Source organism: Oncorhynchus masou, unplaced genomic scaffold (assembly GCF_036934945.1).
Source record: "Oncorhynchus masou masou isolate Uvic2021 unplaced genomic scaffold, UVic_Omas_1.1 unplaced_scaffold_1961, whole genome shotgun sequence".
Taxonomy (NCBI): Eukaryota; Metazoa; Chordata; class Actinopteri; order Salmoniformes; family Salmonidae; genus Oncorhynchus; species Oncorhynchus masou.
The window spans coordinates 20,298-41,460 of record NW_027008455.1 but is presented as its reverse complement, the minus strand read 5'-3'; the positions used below and the strand labels follow the sequence as shown (position 1 = coordinate 41,460).

Below are 21,163 nucleotides of genomic sequence, written 5' to 3'. Positions count from 1 at the left end.
TGTTGTTTTCGGGGGTAATACATGTTTATTCTGAGGAAGAGTTACTTATCAGTAGGAAACACACTTTAGTGTGAAACTAAAGGGAGGGACTAAGGCTACATAACAAATGGCACACTATTCCCTATACAGTGCACTACAGAGCGCTATGGGCTAAAAACACAAACTTCACTGGCTGCATTGTGAATGTGACTCAATAGCACCATCTACAGGACGATAGGGGAAACTACGGACTGCATTGTGAATGTGACTCAATAGCACCACCTACAGGACGATAGGGGAAACTACGGACTGCATTGTGAATGTGACTCAATAGCACCACCTACAGGACGATAGGGGAAACTACGGACTGCATTGTGAATGTGACTCAATAGCACCACCTACAGGACGATAGGGGAAACTACGGACTGCATTGTGAATGTGACGACAGGGGAACTTAATTATTTCAAACAGTTTTCACAGGATGAAACATATTATTAGAATAGTTTATTTATTCAAATCAGATCAATACTCAGATAATAAGAGACAAAAATCAGTAAACTGTGTTTACCAGAGAAAGTGTTCATTAGTACTGTAGTATACTGTACACTGTCATGCGTCCCAAATGGCACCCTATTCCCTATTATATAGTGCACTACTTTTAGCCAGAACCCTATGGGCCCTGGTCAAACGTAGTGCACTAAATTGGGTGTCATTCAGGAACTCAGATTAACAATTTCTTGTCAAACATCACATTCTCTGACACTTTAAAAAGCTCATATTTAGGCTCATGGAGTAAACAACTGACGTTCTGCAATAGGGAGGAGTAGTGTAGGTCCTGAATGGTGTCCCTACTCCCTTTACAGTGCAGTCCTTTTGACCAGAGTGAATGGGGTCCCATTTGACCAGAGCCCAGTGTGAATGGTGTCTCATTTGACCAGAGCCCACAGTGAATGGTGTCTCGTTTGACCAGAGCCCAGTGTGAATGGTGTCTCGTTTGACCAGAGCCCACAGTGAATGGGGTCCCATTTGACCAGAGCCCACAGTGAATGGGGTCCCATTTGACCAGAGCCCACAGTGAATGGGGTCCCATTTGACCAGAGCCCAGAGTGAATGGAGTCTCGTTTGACCAGAGCCAAGAGTGAATGGAGTCTCATTTGACCAGAGCCCACAGTGAATGGTGTCTCGTTTGACCAGAGCCCAGTGTGAATGGTGTCTCGTTTGACCAGAGCCCACAGTGAATGGTCTCGTTTGACCAGAGCCCACAGTGAATGGGGTCCCATTTGACCAGAGCCCATAGTGAATGGTGTCTCGTTTGACCAGAGCCCATAGTGAATGGGGTCCAATTTGACCAGAGCCCAGAGTGAATGGTGTCTCGTTTGACCAGAGCCCAGAGTGAATGGTGTCTCGTTTGACCAGAGCCCATAGTGAATGGGGTCCAATTTGACCAGAGCCCAGAGTGAATGGTGTCTCGTTTGACCAGAGCCCAGAGTGAATGGTGTCTCGTTTGACCAGAGCCCATAGTGAATGGTGTCTCATTTGACCAGAGCCCATAGTGAATGGGGTCCCATTTGACCAGAGCCCATAGTGAATGGGGTCCCCTTTGACCAGAGCCCACAGTGAATGGTGTCTCGTTTGACGAGAGCCCACAGTGAATGGTGTCTCATTTGACTAGAGCCCATAGTGAATGGTGTCCCATTAGGGACATCATGAAGCAGTAAAACCTCCCATCATGATCACAGTTCAGACACACAATGGCACGTTTCCAGTACTCTTATTTCGTAGTCCGCTCAGTGAGGACTTTTATTTTGAAGCCACCGCCAGCCCCGTGTCTTCACTGGGAGATGATTGGACAGTGTCTCTCATGTGACACTCTTGGTGCCTCTTCAGCTGCCCCGATGCCGTGAACCCTTTCCCACATGCGCTACAGAGGAAAGGCCGCTCCCCTGTGTGTGTCCTCATGTGTAGTTTCAGACTCCCCGGTGTGGTGAACCCCTTATCACAGACAGTACAAGGGTACGGCCTCTCTTTAGTGTGCGTGATCTGATGCACTTTCAGGTTGCCAGATTGGGCGAAACTGGTCCCACATATGGCGCAGATGAACGGTTTCTCTCCGGTGTGTGTCCGCTGGTGGCTCTTCAGGTCTCCAGCACGCAAGAAGGTTCGGCCGCAGAAGGAACAGCAGAATGGTTTCTCTCCGGTGTGGGTTCTCTGGTGGGTCCGCAGGTTCCCCAGCTCCGTGAAGCTCTTCGATTGGAGACAGATAAACAAAAAGACACAAAAACAAAAATGAAAGAGGGGAAGCAGAGAAATATCGCACATATAACAGATCTACAGCTTATAAGACTTGCTTTCAAAGAGAATAGAAAATCTATAACTCACATTTCTATCTGAAAACTGTTGGTTCGTACACAAAGCTACATAAGGTAACTTTAATTGACACGCACCTTGCCACACTGGCAAATGTGGTAGGTCTTCTGCCCCGTGTGGAGCAGCTTGTGTTTCTTCAGGTCGTGGGCTCGGGAGAACCGTTTCCCGCACTCTGAGCATTGGTGTGGTTTCTCCTTGGTGTGTGTCTGCAGATGGGTCTTCAGGTTGCCGCGGATGGCGAACCCTTTACCACATACGGAGCAGTGGTGGAGGTTCTCCCCTTTGTGGATCATCTGGTGGCACTTGAGCGACTTGTATCAAATCAAACTTTATTTAGATCATTACTTACAACAAAATGCAGTGCAAAGTGCTTCCCACACATAAATCAATAAACCGTGAGAAAGATAAAAACAAAACAGCAGACGAGGAGTAAATAGATAAATTAAGACCGTAAAACAACAACGAACCTTGAAATAGGAGAAGCTTTTCCCACAGTCATTGCAGTGGTACGGTTTCTCCTCCCGGTGAGTCTGCTGGTGGTCTTTATAGTGGGCCAGCCGGGAGAAGCTTTTCTGACACTGGGAGCACTGGTACGGTTTCTCCCCTGTGAATAGAATAACTTATTTTTTTTATAAAGTTTATATTGCTTTAAACTGGTGTTGAGAACAAGGTACACTTATTTTCCACCATAATTTGCAAATAATTTCATTAAAAATCCAACAATGTGATTTTCTGGATTTTTTTTTCTCATTTTGTCTGTCATAGTTGAAGTGTACCTATGATGAAAATTACAGGCCTCTCTCCTTTTTAAGTGGGAGAACTTGCACAATTGGTGGCTGACTAAATACTTTTTTGCCCCACTGTATATTCTAAAGCATGCATCCTGTTTGCAATATGGCACTAAAGTAAAACGGAAATTAACTTTGTCCTGAATAAAAAGTGTTATATTTGGGGCAAATCCAACACAACACATCACCGAGTACCACTCTCCATATTTTCAAGTATTGTGGTGGCTGTATCATGTTATGGGTATTCTTGTTATCGGCAAGAACTGGGGAGTTTTTTTAGGATAAAAAGAAAAGGAATAGAGCTAAGCACAGGCAAGATCCCAGAGGAAAACCTGGTTCAGTCTGCTTTCCAACAGACACTGGGAGATAAATTCACCCTTCAACAGGACAATAACCTAAAACACAGTTAAAGTTTTGACTTTAAAATTGTCTTGAAAACTTGAAAATGGCTGTCTAGCAATGATCAACAACAAACTTGACAGAGCTTGCAGAATTTAAAAAATAATGTGCAAATATTGTACAATCCAGGTGTGGAAAGCGCTTAGAGACCTACCCAGAAAAACTTGCAGCTGTAATCTAACATGTATTGACTCAGGTGTGTGAATACTTATGTAAATTAGATATTTCTGTATTTCAATACATTTGGAAAAATATGTTTTCACTTTGTCATTACGGGTAGATGTGTGAGAAAATAACCAATTGAATCCATTTGGACTAAATTGGTTTATATGTATAATCTATCCACTATGGAGCTGTGAGAGTAAGTCCTGTTGTATCAGTCTGAACGCAACCTCAATATAATCAACAATTCATTCATGTCATTGCACAGCAATCAAGCTTTTTATTTTAAAATGAAATAACCAAAAGGGAACCTTGAATAATTAAAACAATAAATAACTAGATGTTTCTGCCAAACATCTATTTTTTTTTTAAAGCCCCATGTTTTGAACAGATGTTTGATTAGTAAACAGTAGGATCAGTTATGGGTAGACTTTAGATCATTCACAAGGTCCAGCGAGGCACATTAGCAGGGCAGTCACCGGGTGTATTTAGGTAGGATGTATCGGCGTTAACAGATACCACTGGAACATGGCAGTAGCATCATTCCCCTGATACTGAGACGCTCTGCCTGTCTCCGTCTCATCGTTCTGCTGATACTGAGATGCTCTGCCTGTCTCCGTCTCATCGTTCTGCTGATACTGAGATGTTCTGCCTGTCTCCGTCTCATCGTTCTGCTGATACTGAGACGCTCTGCCTGTCTCCGTCTCATCGTTCTGCTGATACTGAGATGCTCTGCCTGTCTCCGTCTCATCGTTCTGCTGATACTGAGATGTTCTGCCTGTCTCCGTCTCATCGTTCTGCTGATACTGAGACGCTCTGCCTGTCTCCGTCTCATCGTTCTGCTGATACTGAGACGCTCTGCCTGTCTCCGTCTCATCGTTCTGCTGATACTGAGACGCTCTGCCTGTCTCCGTCTCATCGTTCTGCTGATACTGAGACGCTCTGCCTGTCTCCGTCTCATCGTTCTGCTGATACTGAGACGCTCTGCCTGTCTCCGTCTCATCGTTCTGCTGATACTGAGACGCTCTGCCTGTCTCCGTCTCATCGTTCCCCTGATACTGAGACGCTCTGCCTGTCTCCGTCTCATCGTTCTGCTGATACTGAGACGCTCTGCCTGTCTCCGTCTCATCGTTCTGCTGATACTGAGACGCTCTGCCTGTCTCCGTCTCATCGTTCTGCTGATACTGAGACGCTCTGCCTGTCTCCGTCTCATCGTTCCGCTGATACTGAGACGCTCTGCCTGTCTCCGTCTCATCGTTCTGCTGATACTGAGACGCTCTGCCTGTCTCCGTCTCATCGTTCTGCTGATACTGAGACGCTCTGCCTGTCTCCGTCTCATCGTTCTGCTGATACTGAGACGCTCTGCCTGTCTCCGTCTCATCGTTCTGCTGATACGGAGACGCTCTGCCTGTCTCCGTCTCATCGTTCTGCTGATACTGAGACGCTCTGCCTGTCTCCGTCTCATCGTTCTGCTGATACTGAGACGCTCTGCCTGTCTCCGTCTCATCGTTCTGCTGATACTGAGACGCTCTGCCTGTCTCCGTCTCATCGTTCTGCTGATACTGAGACGCTCTGCCTGTCTCCGTCTCATCGTTCTGCTGATACTGAGACGCTCTGCCTGTCTCCGTCTCATCGTTCTGCTGATACTGAGACGCTCTGCCTGTCTCCGTCTCATCGTTCTGCTGATACTGAGACGCTCTGCCTGTCTCCGTCTCATCGTTCTGCTGATACTGAGACGCTCTGCCTGTCTCCGTCTCATCGTTCTGCTGATACTGAGACGCTCTGCCTGTCTCCGTCTCATTGTTCTGCTGATACTGAGACGCTCTGCCTGTCTCCGTCTCATCGTTCTGCTGATACTGAGACGCTCTGCCTGTCTCCGTCTCATCGTTCTGCTGATACTGAGACGCTCTGCCTGTCTCCGTCTCATCGTTCTGCTGATACTGAGACGCTCTGCCTGTCTCCGTCTCATCGTTCCCCTGATACTGAGACGCTCTGCCTGTCTCCGTCTCATCGTTCTGCTGATACTGAGACGCTCTGCCTGTCTCCGTCTCATCGTTCTGCTGATACTGAGACGCTCTGCCTGTCTCCGTCTCATCGTTCTGCTGATACTGAGACGCTCTGCCTGTCTCCGTCTCATCGTTCCCCTGATACTGAGACGCTCTGCCTGTCTCCGTCTCATCGTTCTGCTGATACTGAGACGCTCTGCCTGTCTCCGTCTCATCGTTCTGCTGATACTGAGACGCTCTGCCTGTCTCCGTCTCATCGTTCTGCTGATACTGAGACGCTCTGCCTGTCTCCGTCTCATCGTTCTGCTGATACTGAGACGCTCTGCCTGTCTCCGTCTCATCGTTCTGAGACGCTCTGCCTGTCTCCGTCTCATCGTTCTGCTGATACTGAGACGCTCTGCCTGTCTCCGTCTCATCGTTCTGCTGATACTGAGACGCTCTGCCTGTCTCCGTCTCATCGTTCCGCTGATACTGAGACGCTCTGCCTGTCTCCGTCTCATCGTTCCCCTGATACTGAGACGCTCTGCCTGTCTCCGTCTCATCGTTCTGCTGATACTGAGACGCTCTGCTTGTCTCCGTCTCATCGTTCTGCTGATACTGAGACGCTCTGCCTGTCTCCGTCTCATCGTTCTGCTGATACTGAGACGCTCTGCCTGTCTCCGTCTCATCGTTCTGCTGATACTGAGACGCTCTGCCTGTCTCCGTCTCATCGTTCTGAGACGCTCTGCCTGTCTCCGTCTCATCGTTCTGCTGATACTGAGACGCTCTGCCTGTCTCCGTCTCATCGTTCCCCTGATACTGAGACGCTCTGCCTGTCTCCGTCTCATCGTTCTGCTGATACTGAGACGCTCTGCCTGTCTCCGTCTCATCGTTCTGAGACGCTCTGCCTGTCTCCGTCTCATCGTTCTGCTGATACTGAGACGCTCTGCCTGTCTCCGTCTCATCGTTCTGCTGATACTGAGACGCTCTGCCTGTCTCCGTCTCATCGTTCTGCTGATACTGAGACGCTCTGCCTGTCTCCGTCTCATCGTTCTGCTGATACTGAGACGCTCTGCCTGTCTCCGTCTCATCGTTCTGCTGATACTGAGACGCTCTGCCTGTCTCCGTCTCATCGTTCCGCTGATACTGAGACGCTCTGCCTGTCTCCGTCTCATCGTTCTGCTGATACTGAGACGCTCTGCCTGTCTCCGTCTCATCGTTCCCCTGATACTGAGACGCTCTGCCTGTCTCCGTCTCATCGTTCTGCTGATACTGAGACGCTCTGCCTGTCTCCGTCTCATCGTTCTGAGACGCTCTGCCTGTCTCCGTCTCATCGTTCTGCTGATACTGAGACGCTCTGCCTGTCTCCGTCTCATCGTTCTGCTGATACTGAGACGCTCTGCCTGTCTCCGTCTCATCGTTCTGCTGATACTGAGACGCTCTGCCTGTCTCCGTCTCATCGTTCTGCTGATACTGAGACGCTCTGCCTGTCTCCGTCTCATCGTTCTGCTGATACTGAGACGCTCTGCCTGTCTCCGTCTCATCGTTCCGCTGATACTGAGACGCTCTGCCTGTCTCCGTCTCATCGTTCTGCTGATACTGAGACGCTCTGCCTGTCTCCGTCTCATCGTTCTGCTGATACTGAAACGTTCTGCCTGTCTCCGTCTCATCGTTCTGCTGATACTGAGACGCTCTGCCTGTCTCCGTCTCATCGTTCTGCTGATACTGAGACGCTCTGCCTGTCTCCGTCTCATCGTTCTGCTGATACTGAGACGCTCTGCCTGTCTCCGTCTCATCGTTCTGCTGATACTGAGACGCTCTGCCTGTCTCCGTCTCATCGTTCTGCTGATACTGAGACGCTCTGCCTGTCTCCGTCTCATCGTTCTGCTGATACTGAGACGCTCTGCCTGTCTCCGTCTCATCGTTCTGCTGATACTGAGACGCTCTGCCTGTCTCCGTCTCATCGTTCTGCTGATACTGAGATGTTCTGCCTGTCTCCGTCTCATCGTTCTGCTGATACTGAGACGCTCTGCCTGTCTCCGTCTCATCGTTCTGCTGATACTGAGATGTTCTGCCTGTCTCCGTCTCATCGTTCTGCTGATACTGAGACGCTCTGCCTGTCTCCGTCTCATCGTTCCCCTGATACTGAGACGCTCTGCCTGTCTCCGTCTCATCGTTCTGCTGATACTGAGACGCTCTGCCTGTCTCCGTCTCATCGTTCTGCTGATACTGAGACGCTCTGCCTGTCTCCGTCTCATCGTTCTGCTGATACTGAGACGCTCTGCCTGTCTCCGTCTCATCGTTCTGCTGATACTGAGACGCTCTGCCTGTCTCCGTCTCATCGTTCTGCTGATACTGAGACGCTCTGCCTGTCTCCGTCTCATCGTTCTGCTGATACTGAGACGCTCTGCCTGTCTCCGTCTCATCGTTCCGCTGATACTGAGACGCTCTGCCTGTCTCCGTCTCATCGTTCCCCTGATACTGAGACGCTCTGCCTGTCTCCGTCTCATCATGTTCTGCTGATACTGAGACGCTCTGCCTGTCTCCGTCTCATCGTTCTGCTGATACTGAGACGCTCTGCCTGTCTCCGTCTCATCGTTCTGCTGATACTGAGACGCTCTGCCTGTCTCCGTCTCATCGTTCCGCTGATACTGAGACGCTCTGCCTGTCTCCGTCTCATCGTTCTGCTGATACTGAGACGCTCTGCCTGTCTCCGTCTCATCGTTCTGCTGATACTGAGACGCTCTGCCTGTCTCCGTCTCATCGTTCTGCTGATACTGAGACGTTCTGCCTGTCTCCGTCTCATCGTTCCGCTGATACTGAGATGTTCTGCCTGTCTCCGTCTCATCGTTCTGCTGATACTGAGACGCTCTGCCTGTCTCCGTCTCATCGTTCTGCTGATACTGAGACGCTCTGCCTGTCTCCGTCTCATCGTTCTGCTGATACTGAGACGCTCTGCCTGTCTCCGTCTCATCGTTCTGCTGATACTGAGATGTTCTGCCTGTCTCCGTCTCATTGTTCTGAGACGCTCTGCCTGTCTCCGTCTCATCGTTCTGCTGATACTGAGACGCTCTGCCTGTCTCCGTCTCATCGTTCCCCTGATACTGAGACGCTCTGCCTGTCTCCGTCTCATCGTTCTGCTGATACTGAGACGCTCTGCCTGTCTCCGTCTCATCGTTCTGCTGATACTGAGACGCTCTGCCTGTCTCCGTCTCATCGTTCTGCTGATACTGAGACGCTCTGCCTGTCTCCGTCTCATCGTTCTGCTGATACTGAGACGCTCTGCCTGTCTCCGTCCTGCTGATACTGAGACGCTCTGCCTGTCTCCGTCTCATCGTTCTGCTGATACTGAGACGCTCTGCCTGTCTCCGTCTCATCGTTCTGCTGATACTGAGACGCTCTGCCTGTCTCCGTCTCATCGTTCTGCTGATACTGAGACACTCTGCCTGTCTCCGTCTCATCGTTCTGCTGATACTGAGACGCTCTGCCTGTCTCCGTCTCATCGTTCTGCTGATACTGAGACGCTCTGCCTGTCTCCGTCTCATCGTTCTGCTGATACTGAGACGCTCTGCCTGTCTCCGTCTCATCGTTCTGCTGATACTGAGACGCTCTGCCTGTCTCCGTCTCATCGTTCTGCTGATACTGAGACGCTCTGCCTGTCTCCGTCTCATCGTTCTGCTGATACTGAGACGCTCTGCCTGTCTCCGTCTCATCGTTCCGCTGATACTGAGACGCTCTGCCTGTCTCCGTCTCATCGTTCTGCTGATACTGAGACGCTCTGCCTGTCTCCGTCTCATCGTTCTGCTGATACTGAGACGCTCTGCCTGTCTCCGTCTCATCATTCTGCTGATACTGAGACGCTCTGCCTGTCTCCGTCTCATCGTTCTGCTGATACTGAGACGCTCTGCCTGTCTCCGTCTCATCGTTCTGCTGATACTGAGACGTTCTGCCTGTCTCCGTCTCATCGTTCCGCTGATACTGAGATGTTCTGCCTGTCTCCGTCTCATCGTTCTGCTGATACTGAGACGCTCTGCCTGTCTCCGTCTCATCGTTCTGCTGATACTGAGACGCTCTGCCTGTCTCCGTCTCATCGTTCTGCTGATACTGAGACGCTCTGCCTGTCTCCGTCTCATCGTTCTGCTGATACTGAGATGTTCTGCCTGTCTCCGTCTCATTGTTCTGAGACGCTCTGCCTGTCTCCGTCTCATCGTTCTGCTGATACTGAGACGCTCTGCCTGTCTCCGTCTCATCGTTCCCCTGATACTGAGACGCTCTGCCTGTCTCCGTCTCATCGTTCTGCTGATACTGAGACGCTCTGCCTGTCTCCGTCTCATCGTTCTGCTGATACTGAGACGCTCTGCCTGTCTCCGTCTCATCGTTCTGCTGATACTGAGACGCTCTGCCTGTCTCCGTCTCATCGTTCTGCTGATACTGAGACGCTCTGCCTGTCTCCGTCCTGCTGATACTGAGACGCTCTGCCTGTCTCCGTCTCATCGTTCTGCTGATACTGAGACGCTCTGCCTGTCTCCGTCTCATCGTTCTGCTGATACTGAGACGCTCTGCCTGTCTCCGTCTCATCGTTCTGCTGATACTGAGACGCTCTGCCTGTCTCCGTCTCATCGTTCTGCTGATACTGAGACGCTCTGCCTGTCTCCGTCTCATCGTTCTGCTGATACTGAGACGCTCTGCCTGTCTCCGTCTCATCGTTCTGCTGATATTGAGACGCTCTGCCTGTCTCCGTCTCATCGTTCTGCTGATACTGAGACGCTCTGCCTGTCTCCGTCTCATCGTTCTGCTGATACTGAGACGCTCTGCCTGTCTCCGTCTCATCGTTCTGCTGATACTGAGACGCTCTGCCTGTCTCCGTCTCATCGTTCCGCTGATACTGAGACGCTCTGCCTGTCTCCGTCTCATCGTTCCGCTGATACTGAGACGCTCTGCCTGTCTCCGTCTCATCGTTCTGCTGATACTGAGACGCTCTGCCTGTCTCCGTCTCATCGTTCTGCTGATACTGAGACGCTCTGCCTGTCTCCGTCTCATCGTTCTGCTGATACTGAGACGCTCTGCCTGTCTCCGTCTCATCGTTCTGCTGATACTGAGACGCTCTGCCTGTCTCCGTCTCATCGTTCTGCTGATACTGAGACGCTCTGCCTGTCTCCGTCTCATCGTTCTGCTGATACTGAGACGCTCTGCCTGTCTCCGTCTCATCGTTCTGCTGATATTGAGACGCTCTGCCTGTCTCCGTCTCATCGTTCTGCTGATACTGAGACGCTCTGCCTGTCTCCGTCTCATCGTTCTGCTGATACTGAGACGCTCTGCCTGTCTCCGTCTCATCGTTCTGCTGATACTGAGACGCTCTGCCTGTCTCCGTCTCATCGTTCTGCTGATACTGAGACGCTCTGCCTGTCTCCGTCTCATCGTTCTGCTGATACTGAGACGCTCTGCCTGTCTCCGTCTCATCGTTCTGCTGATACTGAGACGCTCTGCCTGTCTCCGTCTCATCGTTCTGCTGATACTGAGACGCTCTGCCTGTCTCCGTCTCATCGTTCTGCTGATACTGAGACGCTCTGCCTGTCTCCGTCTCATCGTTCTGCTGATACTGAGACGCTCTGCCTGTCTCCGTCTCATCGTTCTGCTGATACTGAGACGCTCTGCCTGTCTCCGTCTCATCGTTCTCCTGATACTGAGACGCTCTGCCTGTCTCCGTCTCATCGTTCTGCTGATACTGAGACGCTCTGCCTGTCTCCGTCTCATCGTTCTGCTGATACTGAGACGCTCTGCCTGTCTCCGTCTCATCGTTCTGCTGATACTGAGACGCTCTGCCTGTCTCCGTCTCATCGTTCTGCTGATACTGAGACGCTCTGCCTGTCTCCGTCTCATCGTTCTGCTGATACTGAGACGCTCTGCCTGTCTCCGTCTCATCGTTCTGCTGATACTGAGACGCTCTGCCTGTCTCCGTCTCATCGTTCTGCTGATATTGAGACGCTCTGCCTGTCTCCGTCTCATCGTTCTGCTGATACTGAGACGCTCTGCCTGTCTCCGTCTCATCGTTCTGCTGATACTGAGACGCTCTGCCTGTCTCCGTCTCATCGTTCTGCTGATACTGAGACGCTCTGCCTGTCTCCGTCTCATCGTTCTGCTGATACTGAGACGCTCTGCCTGTCTCCGTCTCATCGTTCTGCTGATACTGAGACGCTCTGCCTGTCTCCGTCTCATCGTTCTGCTGATACTGAGACGCTCTGCCTGTCTCCGTCTCATCGTTCTGCTGATACTGAGACGCTCTGCCTGTCTCCGTCTCATCGTTCTGCTGATACTGAGACGCTCTGCCTGTCTCCGTCTCATCGTTCTGCTGATACTGAGACGCTCTGCCTGTCTCCGTCTCATCGTTCTGCTGATACTGAGACGCTCTGCCTGTCTCCGTCTCATCGTTCTGCTGATACTGAGACGCTCTGCCTGTCTCCGTCTCATCGTTCTGCTGATACTGAGACGCTCTGCCTGTCTCCGTCTCATCGTTCTGCTGATACTGAGACGCTCTGCCTGTCTCCGTCTCATCGTTCTGCTGATACTGAGACGCTCTGCCTGTCTCCGTCTCATCGTTCTGCTGATACTGAGACGCTCTGCCTGTCTCCGTCTCATCGTTCTGCTGATACTGAGACGCTCTGCCTGTCTCCGTCTCATCGTTCTGCTGATACTGAGACGCTCTGCCTGTCTCCGTCTCATCGTTCTGCTGATATTGAGACGCTCTGCCTGTCTCCGTCTCATCGTTCTGCTGATATTGAGACGCTCTGCCTGTCTCCGTCTCATCGTTCTGCTGATACTGAGACGCTCTGCCTGTCTCCGTCTCATCGTTCTGCTGATACTGAGACGCTCTGCCTGTCTCCGTCTCATCGTTCTGCTGATACTGAGACGCTCTGCCTGTCTCCGTCTCATCGTTCTGCTGATACTGAGACGCTCTGCCTGTCTCCGTCTCATCGTTCTGCTGATACTGAGACGCTCTGCCTGTCTCCGTCTCATCGTTCTGCTGATACTGAGACGCTCTGCCTGTCTCCGTCTCATCGTTCTGCTGATACTGAGACGCTCTGCCTGTCTCCGTCTCATCGTTCTGCTGATACTGAGACGCTCTGCCTGTCTCCGTCTCATCGTTCTGCTGATACTGAGACGCTCTGCCTGTCTCCGTCTCATCGTTCTGCTGATACTGAGACGCTCTGCCTGTCTCCGTCTCATCGTTCTGCTGATACTGAGACGCTCTGCCTGTCTCCGTCTCATCGTTCTGCTGATACTGAGACGCTCTGCCTGTCTCCGTCTCATCGTTCTGCTGATACTGAGACGCTCTGCCTGTCTCCGTCTCATCGTTCTGCTGATACTGAGACGCTCTGCCTGTCTCCGTCTCATCGTTCTGCTGATACTGAGACGCTCTGCCTGTCTCCGTCTCATCATTCTCCCGAGTGCACTCAAGCCTATTCCTATCGCGATTTGAAACGTTTCAAATCATCCCGAAAAAAAAGAAAAGGTTTCATCATGGCCACAAATTTCTCTGGCCCAGCCAATACTGGAATCCTGGCAGCTGCTGCAGCTGAGAGAGAAACGTAGTGGGCTGAAAAGGTGGGCAGACTTCCATAGTCCCCCCCCCCCCCTTAACACAGCATGGCAAGCCTGAAACCGTCGGGCTGAGAATGAGAACTCTCCACAGAACACATGAGAACTCTCCACAGAACGCATGAGAACTCTCCACAGAACGCATGAGAACTCTCCACAGAACGCATGAGAACTCTCCACAGAACGCATGAGAACTCTCCACAGAACGCATGAGAACTCTCCACAGAACGCATGAGAACTCTCCACAGAACGCATGAGAACTCTCCACAGAACGCATGAGAACTCTCCACAGAACGCATGAGAACTCTCCACAGAACGCATGAGAACTCTCCACAGAACGCATGAGAACTCTCCACAGAACGCATGAGAACTCTCCACAGAACGCATGAGAACTCTCCACAGAACACACGAGAACTCTCCACAGAACACACGAGAACTCTCCACAGAACACACGAGAACTCTCCACAGAACACACGAGAACTCTCCACAGAACACACGAGAACTCTCCACAGAACACACGAGAACTCTCCACAGAACACACGAGAACTCTCCACAGAACACACGAGAACTCTCCACAGAACACACGAGAACTCTCCACAGAACACACGAGAACTCTCCACAGAACACACGAGAACTCTCCACAGAACACATGAGAACTCTCCACAGAACACATGAGAACTCTCCACAGAACACATGAGAACTCTCCACAGAACACATGAGAACTCTACACAGAACACATGATGAGAACTCTACACAGAACACATGATGAGAACTCTACACAGAACACATGAGAACTCTCCACAGAACACATGAGAACTCTACACAGAACACATGAGAACTCTACACAGAACACATGAGAACTCTCCACAGAACACATACCAATGACATGGAAGAAATAAACAGGATGAACATAAATACATTTTCATTTAAAAGCCGGGACAAAACGTTTAGTGCCTCTTCAAGGAATACCTAGGATAGGATAAGTAATCCTTCTCACCCCCCCCCCCCCTTAAATGATTTAGATGCACTATTGTAAGTGGCTGTTCCACTGGATGTCAGAAGGTGAATTCACCAATTTGTAAGTCGCTCTGGATAAGAGCGTCTGCTAAATGACTTAAATGTAAATGTAAATGTCTTTCTGAGAGATATAAACCTGAGAGTTAAAACGGCAAATATTACATGTATTATAGAACTGACCCGTGTGGATGCGCTGGTGGATCTTGAGGTTACCCTGCGCTGTGAAACCTTTCCCACACTCGGAACAGTGGAACGGCTTCTCTCCTGATGAATAGATGGACAGACAGAGACGTTTCAATGTCACAAATAACAGAGTTAAAAAAACACATTGAGGCCCAATCAAAGAGAGTTTTGAGACACTGATAACATTTGTAGGCAATTATAATATCAATATCTGTTATAATACATTACATCATATTATTAACATCATGTGTTTTTATTTAATTTAATTAGGCAAGTCAGTTAAGAACAAATTCTTATTTACAATGACGGCCTACCGGGGAACAGTGGGTTAACTGCCTTGTTCAGAGGCAGAACCCCAGATTTTGACCTTGTCAGCTCGGGGGATTCCATCCAGCAACCATTTCGGTGTTACTGGCCCAACGCCCTAACCACTAGGCTACGCTGCCGTGCCCTGATCATCAACAAACATCCCATGACATCATCCTCTATACGCCTGGAAGAAGGAGCACTACACCTGTGTGGGTCATCTGGTGTTTCTTCAGCCCTCCCAGACTGGCGAAAGTCTTCCCACACTGGTGACAGACGTGGTTCACCCTCTCTCCTAGGGATGAGTTAGAGGTACTGATAAAGTCGATCAAGAGCATCCATATATATCGATTCCAACATTTTGTCATCTAAGCCAGAAATCTTGCTTGTTTGTAGGTGACCAAATACTTATTTTCCAACATAATTTGCAAATAAATTCATTAAAAATCCTACAATGTGATTTTCTGGATTTTATCTTCTCATTTTGTCTGTCATAGTTGAAGTGTACCTATGATGACAATTACAGGCCTCTCTCATCTTTTTAAGTGGGAGAACTTGCACAATTGGTGGCTGACTAAATACTTTTTTGCCCCACTGTATATCGATTCCAACATTTTGTAATCTAAAACTAATGGTGGTGCAATTAGGCTTGAGCACCACCATGGCTGCTTACAGCTATATTCTATCTTGTAATAGTCTTTGAAAAATACTGAAAAATAATAATTGTTCACAATAACCTGTGTGGATGGTGAGGTGTCTCTTCATGTCGTCTGAGCGTGAGAAACATTTCCCGCAGACGGAGCACTGATGGGGTTTCTCTCTGCTGTGAGTCTGTGTGTGCCTCTTCAGGCTCCCCACAGTGACGAAGGTCTTGCCACACTGGGAGCAAGGGTGTGGCTTCTCCACTGCACTCTGAGCGTTCGAACTCTGTTCATTCTCCCCATCGAAACTGCCTGTGTCCGAGTTGGCGCCTCCTCCTGTTTCCGTGACAACACTACAGGTTAAATACGGTAGGGGACCGTGTGTATCTCTTAAGATCAATGTTCTCTTACGTAAACACTATAAACTATCAAAGTGGATACAACCAAAGCTTTTATCATCCCCATGAATGGTTATTGTGGTCTGTGATTACCTGAGTTGGTCTCATCTCTGCCACCTCCCTCCTCCTCTGCATGTCTTTTAACAATAGAAAGCCCTGTTAAAATACAGATTCACATGAATAGAACCGATAATATCCATCAGAACTTCTATAACAGGTAACCAGGTAACCAGGTAACCAGGTAACGGGGGCCAGAGTGTATGCTGATGTTTATTATTTCTGTCAATCAGTGTTTGATATAGACATGGGTAACCAGGAGTGTACAATAATGAGTGCAGAAGGTTAAGAGTACTACTACCCAGAGGACTCTCTCCCACCCCATTCTAGCTAGCTACTGTCCTGCTACTTCCCAGAGGACTCTACTGTACTACTACCCAGAGGACTCTCTCCCACCCCATTCTAGCTAGCTACTATCCTGCTACTTCCCAGAGGACTCTCTCCCACCCCATTCTAGCTAGCTACTATCCTGCTACTTCCCAGAGGACTCTCTCCCACCCCATTCTAGCTAGCTACTGTCCTGCTACTACCCAGAGGACTCTCTCACACCCCATTATAGCTAGCTACTGTCCTGCTACTACCCAGAGGACTCCCCACCCCATTCTAGCTAGCTACTGTCCTGCTACTACCCAGAGGACTCTCTCCCACCCCATTCTAGCTAGCTACTGTCCTGCTACTACCCAGAGGACTCTCTCCCACCCCATTCTAGCTAGCTACTGTCCTGCTACTACCCAGAGGACTCTCCCACCCCACTCTAGCTAGCTACTGTCCTGCTACTACCCAGAGGACTCCCCCACCCCATTCTAGCTAGCTACTGTCCTGCTACTACCCAGAGGACTCTCTCCCACCCCATTCTAGCTAGCTACTGTCCTGCTACTACCCAGAGGACTCTCTCCCACCCCATTCTAGCTAGCTACTGTCCTGCTACTACCCAGAGGACTCTCTCCCACCTCAGTATAGCTAGCTACTGTCCTGCTACTACCCAGAGGACTCTCTCCCACCCCATTCTAGCTAGCTACTGTCCTGCTACTACCCAGAGGACTCTCTCCCACCCCATTCTAGCTAGCTACTGTCCTGCTACTACCCAGAGGACTCTCCCACCCCACTCTAGCTAGCTACTGTCCTGCTACTACCCAGAGGACTCTCTCCCACCTCAGTATAGCTAGCTACTGTCCTGCTACTACCCAGAGGACTCTCCCCCACCCCATTCTAGCTAGCTACTGTCGTGCTACTTCCCAGAGGACTCTCTCCCACCTCAGTATAGCTAGCTACTGTCCTGCTACTACCCAGAGGACTCTCCCCCACCCCATTCTAGCTAGCTACTGTCCTGCTACTACCCAGAGGACTCTCTCCCACCTCATTATAGCTAGCTACTGTCCTCCTACTACCCAGAGAACTCTCTCCCACCCCATTCTAGCTAGCTACTGTCCTGCTACTACCCAGAGGACTCTCCCACCCCACTCTAGCTAGCTACTGTCCTGCTACTTCCCAGAGGACTCTACTGTACTACTACCCAGAGGACTCTCTCCCACCCCATTATAGCTAGCTATTGTCCTGCTACTACCCAGAGGACTCTACTGTACCACTACTACCCAGAGGACTCTCTACTCACCTGACTTCACTGCTTCTCCTTCCTCCTCATGCATGTCCACTTTCACAACATTACGCCCTGGTGGAGAACACAAGATACAGTACTGAAAACAGACCGTAGTGATGAACAGACCGTAGTGATGAATAGACTAGACTGACTGAAAACAGACCGTAGTGATGAATAGACTAGCCTGACTGAAAACAGACCGTAGTGATGAATAGACTAGCCTGACTGAAAACAGACCGTAGTGATGAACAGACTAGCCTGACTGAAAACAGACCGTAGTGATGAACAGACTAGCCTGACTGAAAACAGACCGTAGTGATGAAGACTAGACTGACTGAAAACAGACCGTAGTGATGAACAGACTAGCCTGACTGAAAACAGACCGTAGTGATGAATAGACTAGCCTGGAAACAGACCGTAGTGATGAATAGACTAGCCTGACTGAAAACAGACCGTAGTGATGAATAGACTAGCCTGACTGAAAACAGACCGTAGTGATGAATAGACTAGCCTGACTGAAAACAGACCGTAGTGATGAACAGACTAGCCTGACTGAAAACAGACCGTAGTGATGAATAGACTAGCCTAGAAACAGACCGTAGTGATGAACAGACTAGCCTGACTGAAAACAGACCGTAGTGATGAACAGACTAGCCTGACTGAAAACAGACCGTAGTGATGAATAGACTAGCCTGACTGAAAACAGACCGTAGTGATGAATAGACTAGCCTGACTGAAAACAGACCGTAGTGATGAACAGACTAGCCTGACTGAAAACAGACCGTAGTGATGAACAGACTAGCCTGACTGAAAACAGACCGTAGTGATGAACAGACTAGCCTGGAAACAGACCGTAGTGATGAATAGACTAGCCTGACTGAAAACAGACCGTAGTGATGAATAGACTAGCCTGACTGAAAACAGACCGTAGTGATGAATAGACTAGCCTGAAAACAGACCGTAGTGATGAACAGACTAGCCTGACTGAAAACAGACCGTAGTGATGAATAGACTAGCCTGACTGAAAACAGACCGTAGTGATGAATAGACTAGCCTGACTGGAAACAGACCGTAGTGATGAATAGACTAGCCTGACTGAAAACAGACCGTAGTGATGAATAGACTAGCCTGACTGAAAACAGACCGTAGTGATGAACAGACCGTAGTGATGAATAGACTAGCCTGACTGAAAACAGACCGTAGTGATGAATAGACTAGCCTGAAAACAGACCGTAGTGATGAACAGACTAGCCTGACTGAAAACAGACCGTAGTGATAAACAGACTAGCCTGACTGAAAACAGACCGTAGTGATGAACAGACTAGCCTGACTGAAAACAGACCGTAGTGATGAACAGACTAGCCTGACTGAAAACAGACCGTAGTGATGAACAGACTAGCCTGACTGAAAACAGACCGTAGTGATGAATAGACTAGCCTGACTGGAAACAGACCGTAGTGATGAATAGACTAGCCTGACTGAAAACAGACCGTAGTGATGAATAGACTAGCCTGACTGGAAACAGACCGTAGTGATGAACAGACTAGCCTGACTGAAAACAGACCGTAGTGATGAATAGACTAGCCTGACTGAAAACAGACCGTAGTGATGAATAGACTAGCCTGACTGGAAACAGACCGTAGTGATGAACAGACTAGCCTGACTGAAAACAGACCGTAGTGATGAACAGACCGTAGTGATGAACAGACCAGCCTGACTGAAAACAGACCGTAGTGATGAACAGACTAGCCTGACTGAAAACAGACCGTAGTGATGAATAGACTAGCCTGACTGAAAACAGACCGTAGTGATGAACAGACTAGACTGACTGAAAACAGACCGTAGTGATGAACAGACCGTAGTGATGAACAGACCGTAGTGATGAACAGACCAGCCTGACTGGAAACAGACCGTAGTGATGAACAGACCGTAGTGATGAACAGACCAGCCTGACTGAAAACAGACCGTAGTGATGAACAGACTAGCCTGACTGAAAACAGACCGTAGTGATGAACAGACTAGCCTGACTGAAAACAGACCGTAGTGATGAACAGACCAGCCTGACTGAAAACAGACCGTAGTGATGAACAGACTAGCCTGACTGAAAACAGACTGTAGTGATGAATAGACTAGCCTGACTGAAAACAGACTGTAGTGATGAATAGACTAGCCTGACTGAAAACAGACCGTAGTGATAAACAGACTAGCCTGACTGAAAACAGACCGTAGTGATGAACAGACTAGCCTGACTGAAAACAGACAGTAGTGATGAATAGACTAGCCTGACTGAAAACAGACCGTAGTGATGAATAGACTAGCCTGACTGAAAACAGACCGTAGTGATGAATAGACTAGCCTGACTGAAAACAGACCGTAGTGATGAATAGACCGTAGTGATGAACAGACTAGCCTGACTGAAAACAGACCGTAGTGATGAATAGACTAGCCTGACTGAAAACAGACCGTAGTGATGAATAGACTAGCCTGACTGAAAACAGACCGTAGTGATGAACAGACTAGCCTGGAAACAGACCGTAGTGATGAATAGACTAGCCTGACTGAAAACAGACCGTAGTGATGAACAGACTAGCCTGACTGAAAACAGACCGTAGTGATGAACAGACTAGCCTGAAAACAGACCGTAGTGATGAATAGACTAGCCTGACTGAAAACAGACCGTAGTGATGAATAGACTAGCCTGACTGAAAACAGACCGTAGTGATGAACAGACTAGCCTGAAAACAGACCGTAGTGATGAACAGACTAGCCTGACTGAAAACAGACCGTAGTGATGAACAGACTAGCCTGACTGAAAACAGACCGTAGTGATGAACAGACTAGCCTGACTGAAAACAGACCGTAGTGATGAACAGACTAGCCTGACTGAAAACAGACCGTAGTGATGAATAGACTAGCCTGAAAACAGACCGTAGTGATGAACAGACCGTAGTGATGAACAGACCGTAGTGATGAACAGACCGTAGTGATGAATAGACTAGCCTGACTGAAAACAGACCGTAGTGATGAATAGACTAGCCTGACTGAAAACAGACCGTAGTGATGAACAGACTAGCCTGACTGAAAACAGACCGTAGTGATAAACAGACTAGCCTGACTGAAAACAGACCGTAGTGATGAATAGACTAGCCTGACTGAAAACAGACCGTAGTGATGAACAGACTAGCCTGACTGAAAACAGACCGTAGTGATGAATAGACTAGCCTGACTGAAAACAGACCGTAGTGATGAACAGACTAGCCTGACTGAAAACAGACCGTAGTGATGAACAGACTAGCCTGACTGAAAACAGACCGTAGTGATGAATAGACTAGCCTGAAAACAGACCGTAGTGATGAACAGACTAGCCTGACTGAAAACAGACCGTAGTGATAAACAGACTAGCCTGACTGAAAACAGACCGTAGTGATGAATAGACCGTAGTGATGAACAGACTAGCCTGACTGAAAACAGACCGTAGTGATAAACAGACTAGCCTGACTGAAAACAGACCGTAGTGATGAATAGACCGTAGTGATGAATAGACTAGCCTGACTAAAAAAACAGACCGAAGTGATGAATAGACTAGCCTGACTGAAAACAGACAGTAGTGATGAACAGACTAGCCTGACTGAAAACAGACCGTAGTGATGAACAGACCGTAGTGATGAATAGACTAGCCTGACTGAAA

The 21,163-nt window shown here is 49.2% G+C and overlaps 1 protein-coding gene across 1 annotated transcript; it reads right to left on the bottom strand.

Annotated features, from left to right (window-relative positions):
• Positions 1-468: 468 nt before the first annotated feature.
• Positions 469-17,542, bottom strand: LOC135532643 (gastrula zinc finger protein XlCGF57.1-like). The gene is made up of 8 exons (XM_064960110.1): positions 17,491-17,542; positions 15,915-15,977; positions 15,520-15,759; positions 14,991-15,077; positions 14,474-14,557; positions 2,814-2,950; positions 2,424-2,657; positions 469-2,223 (listed from the first exon to the last, which is right to left on the bottom strand). Exons 1-8 carry the CDS (start codon positions 17,522-17,524, stop codon positions 1,780-1,782), a joined length of 1,323 nt encoding a protein of 440 aa, XP_064816182.1. The 5' UTR covers positions 17,525-17,542; the 3' UTR covers positions 469-1,779.
• Positions 17,543-21,163: the final 3,621 nt, after the last annotated feature.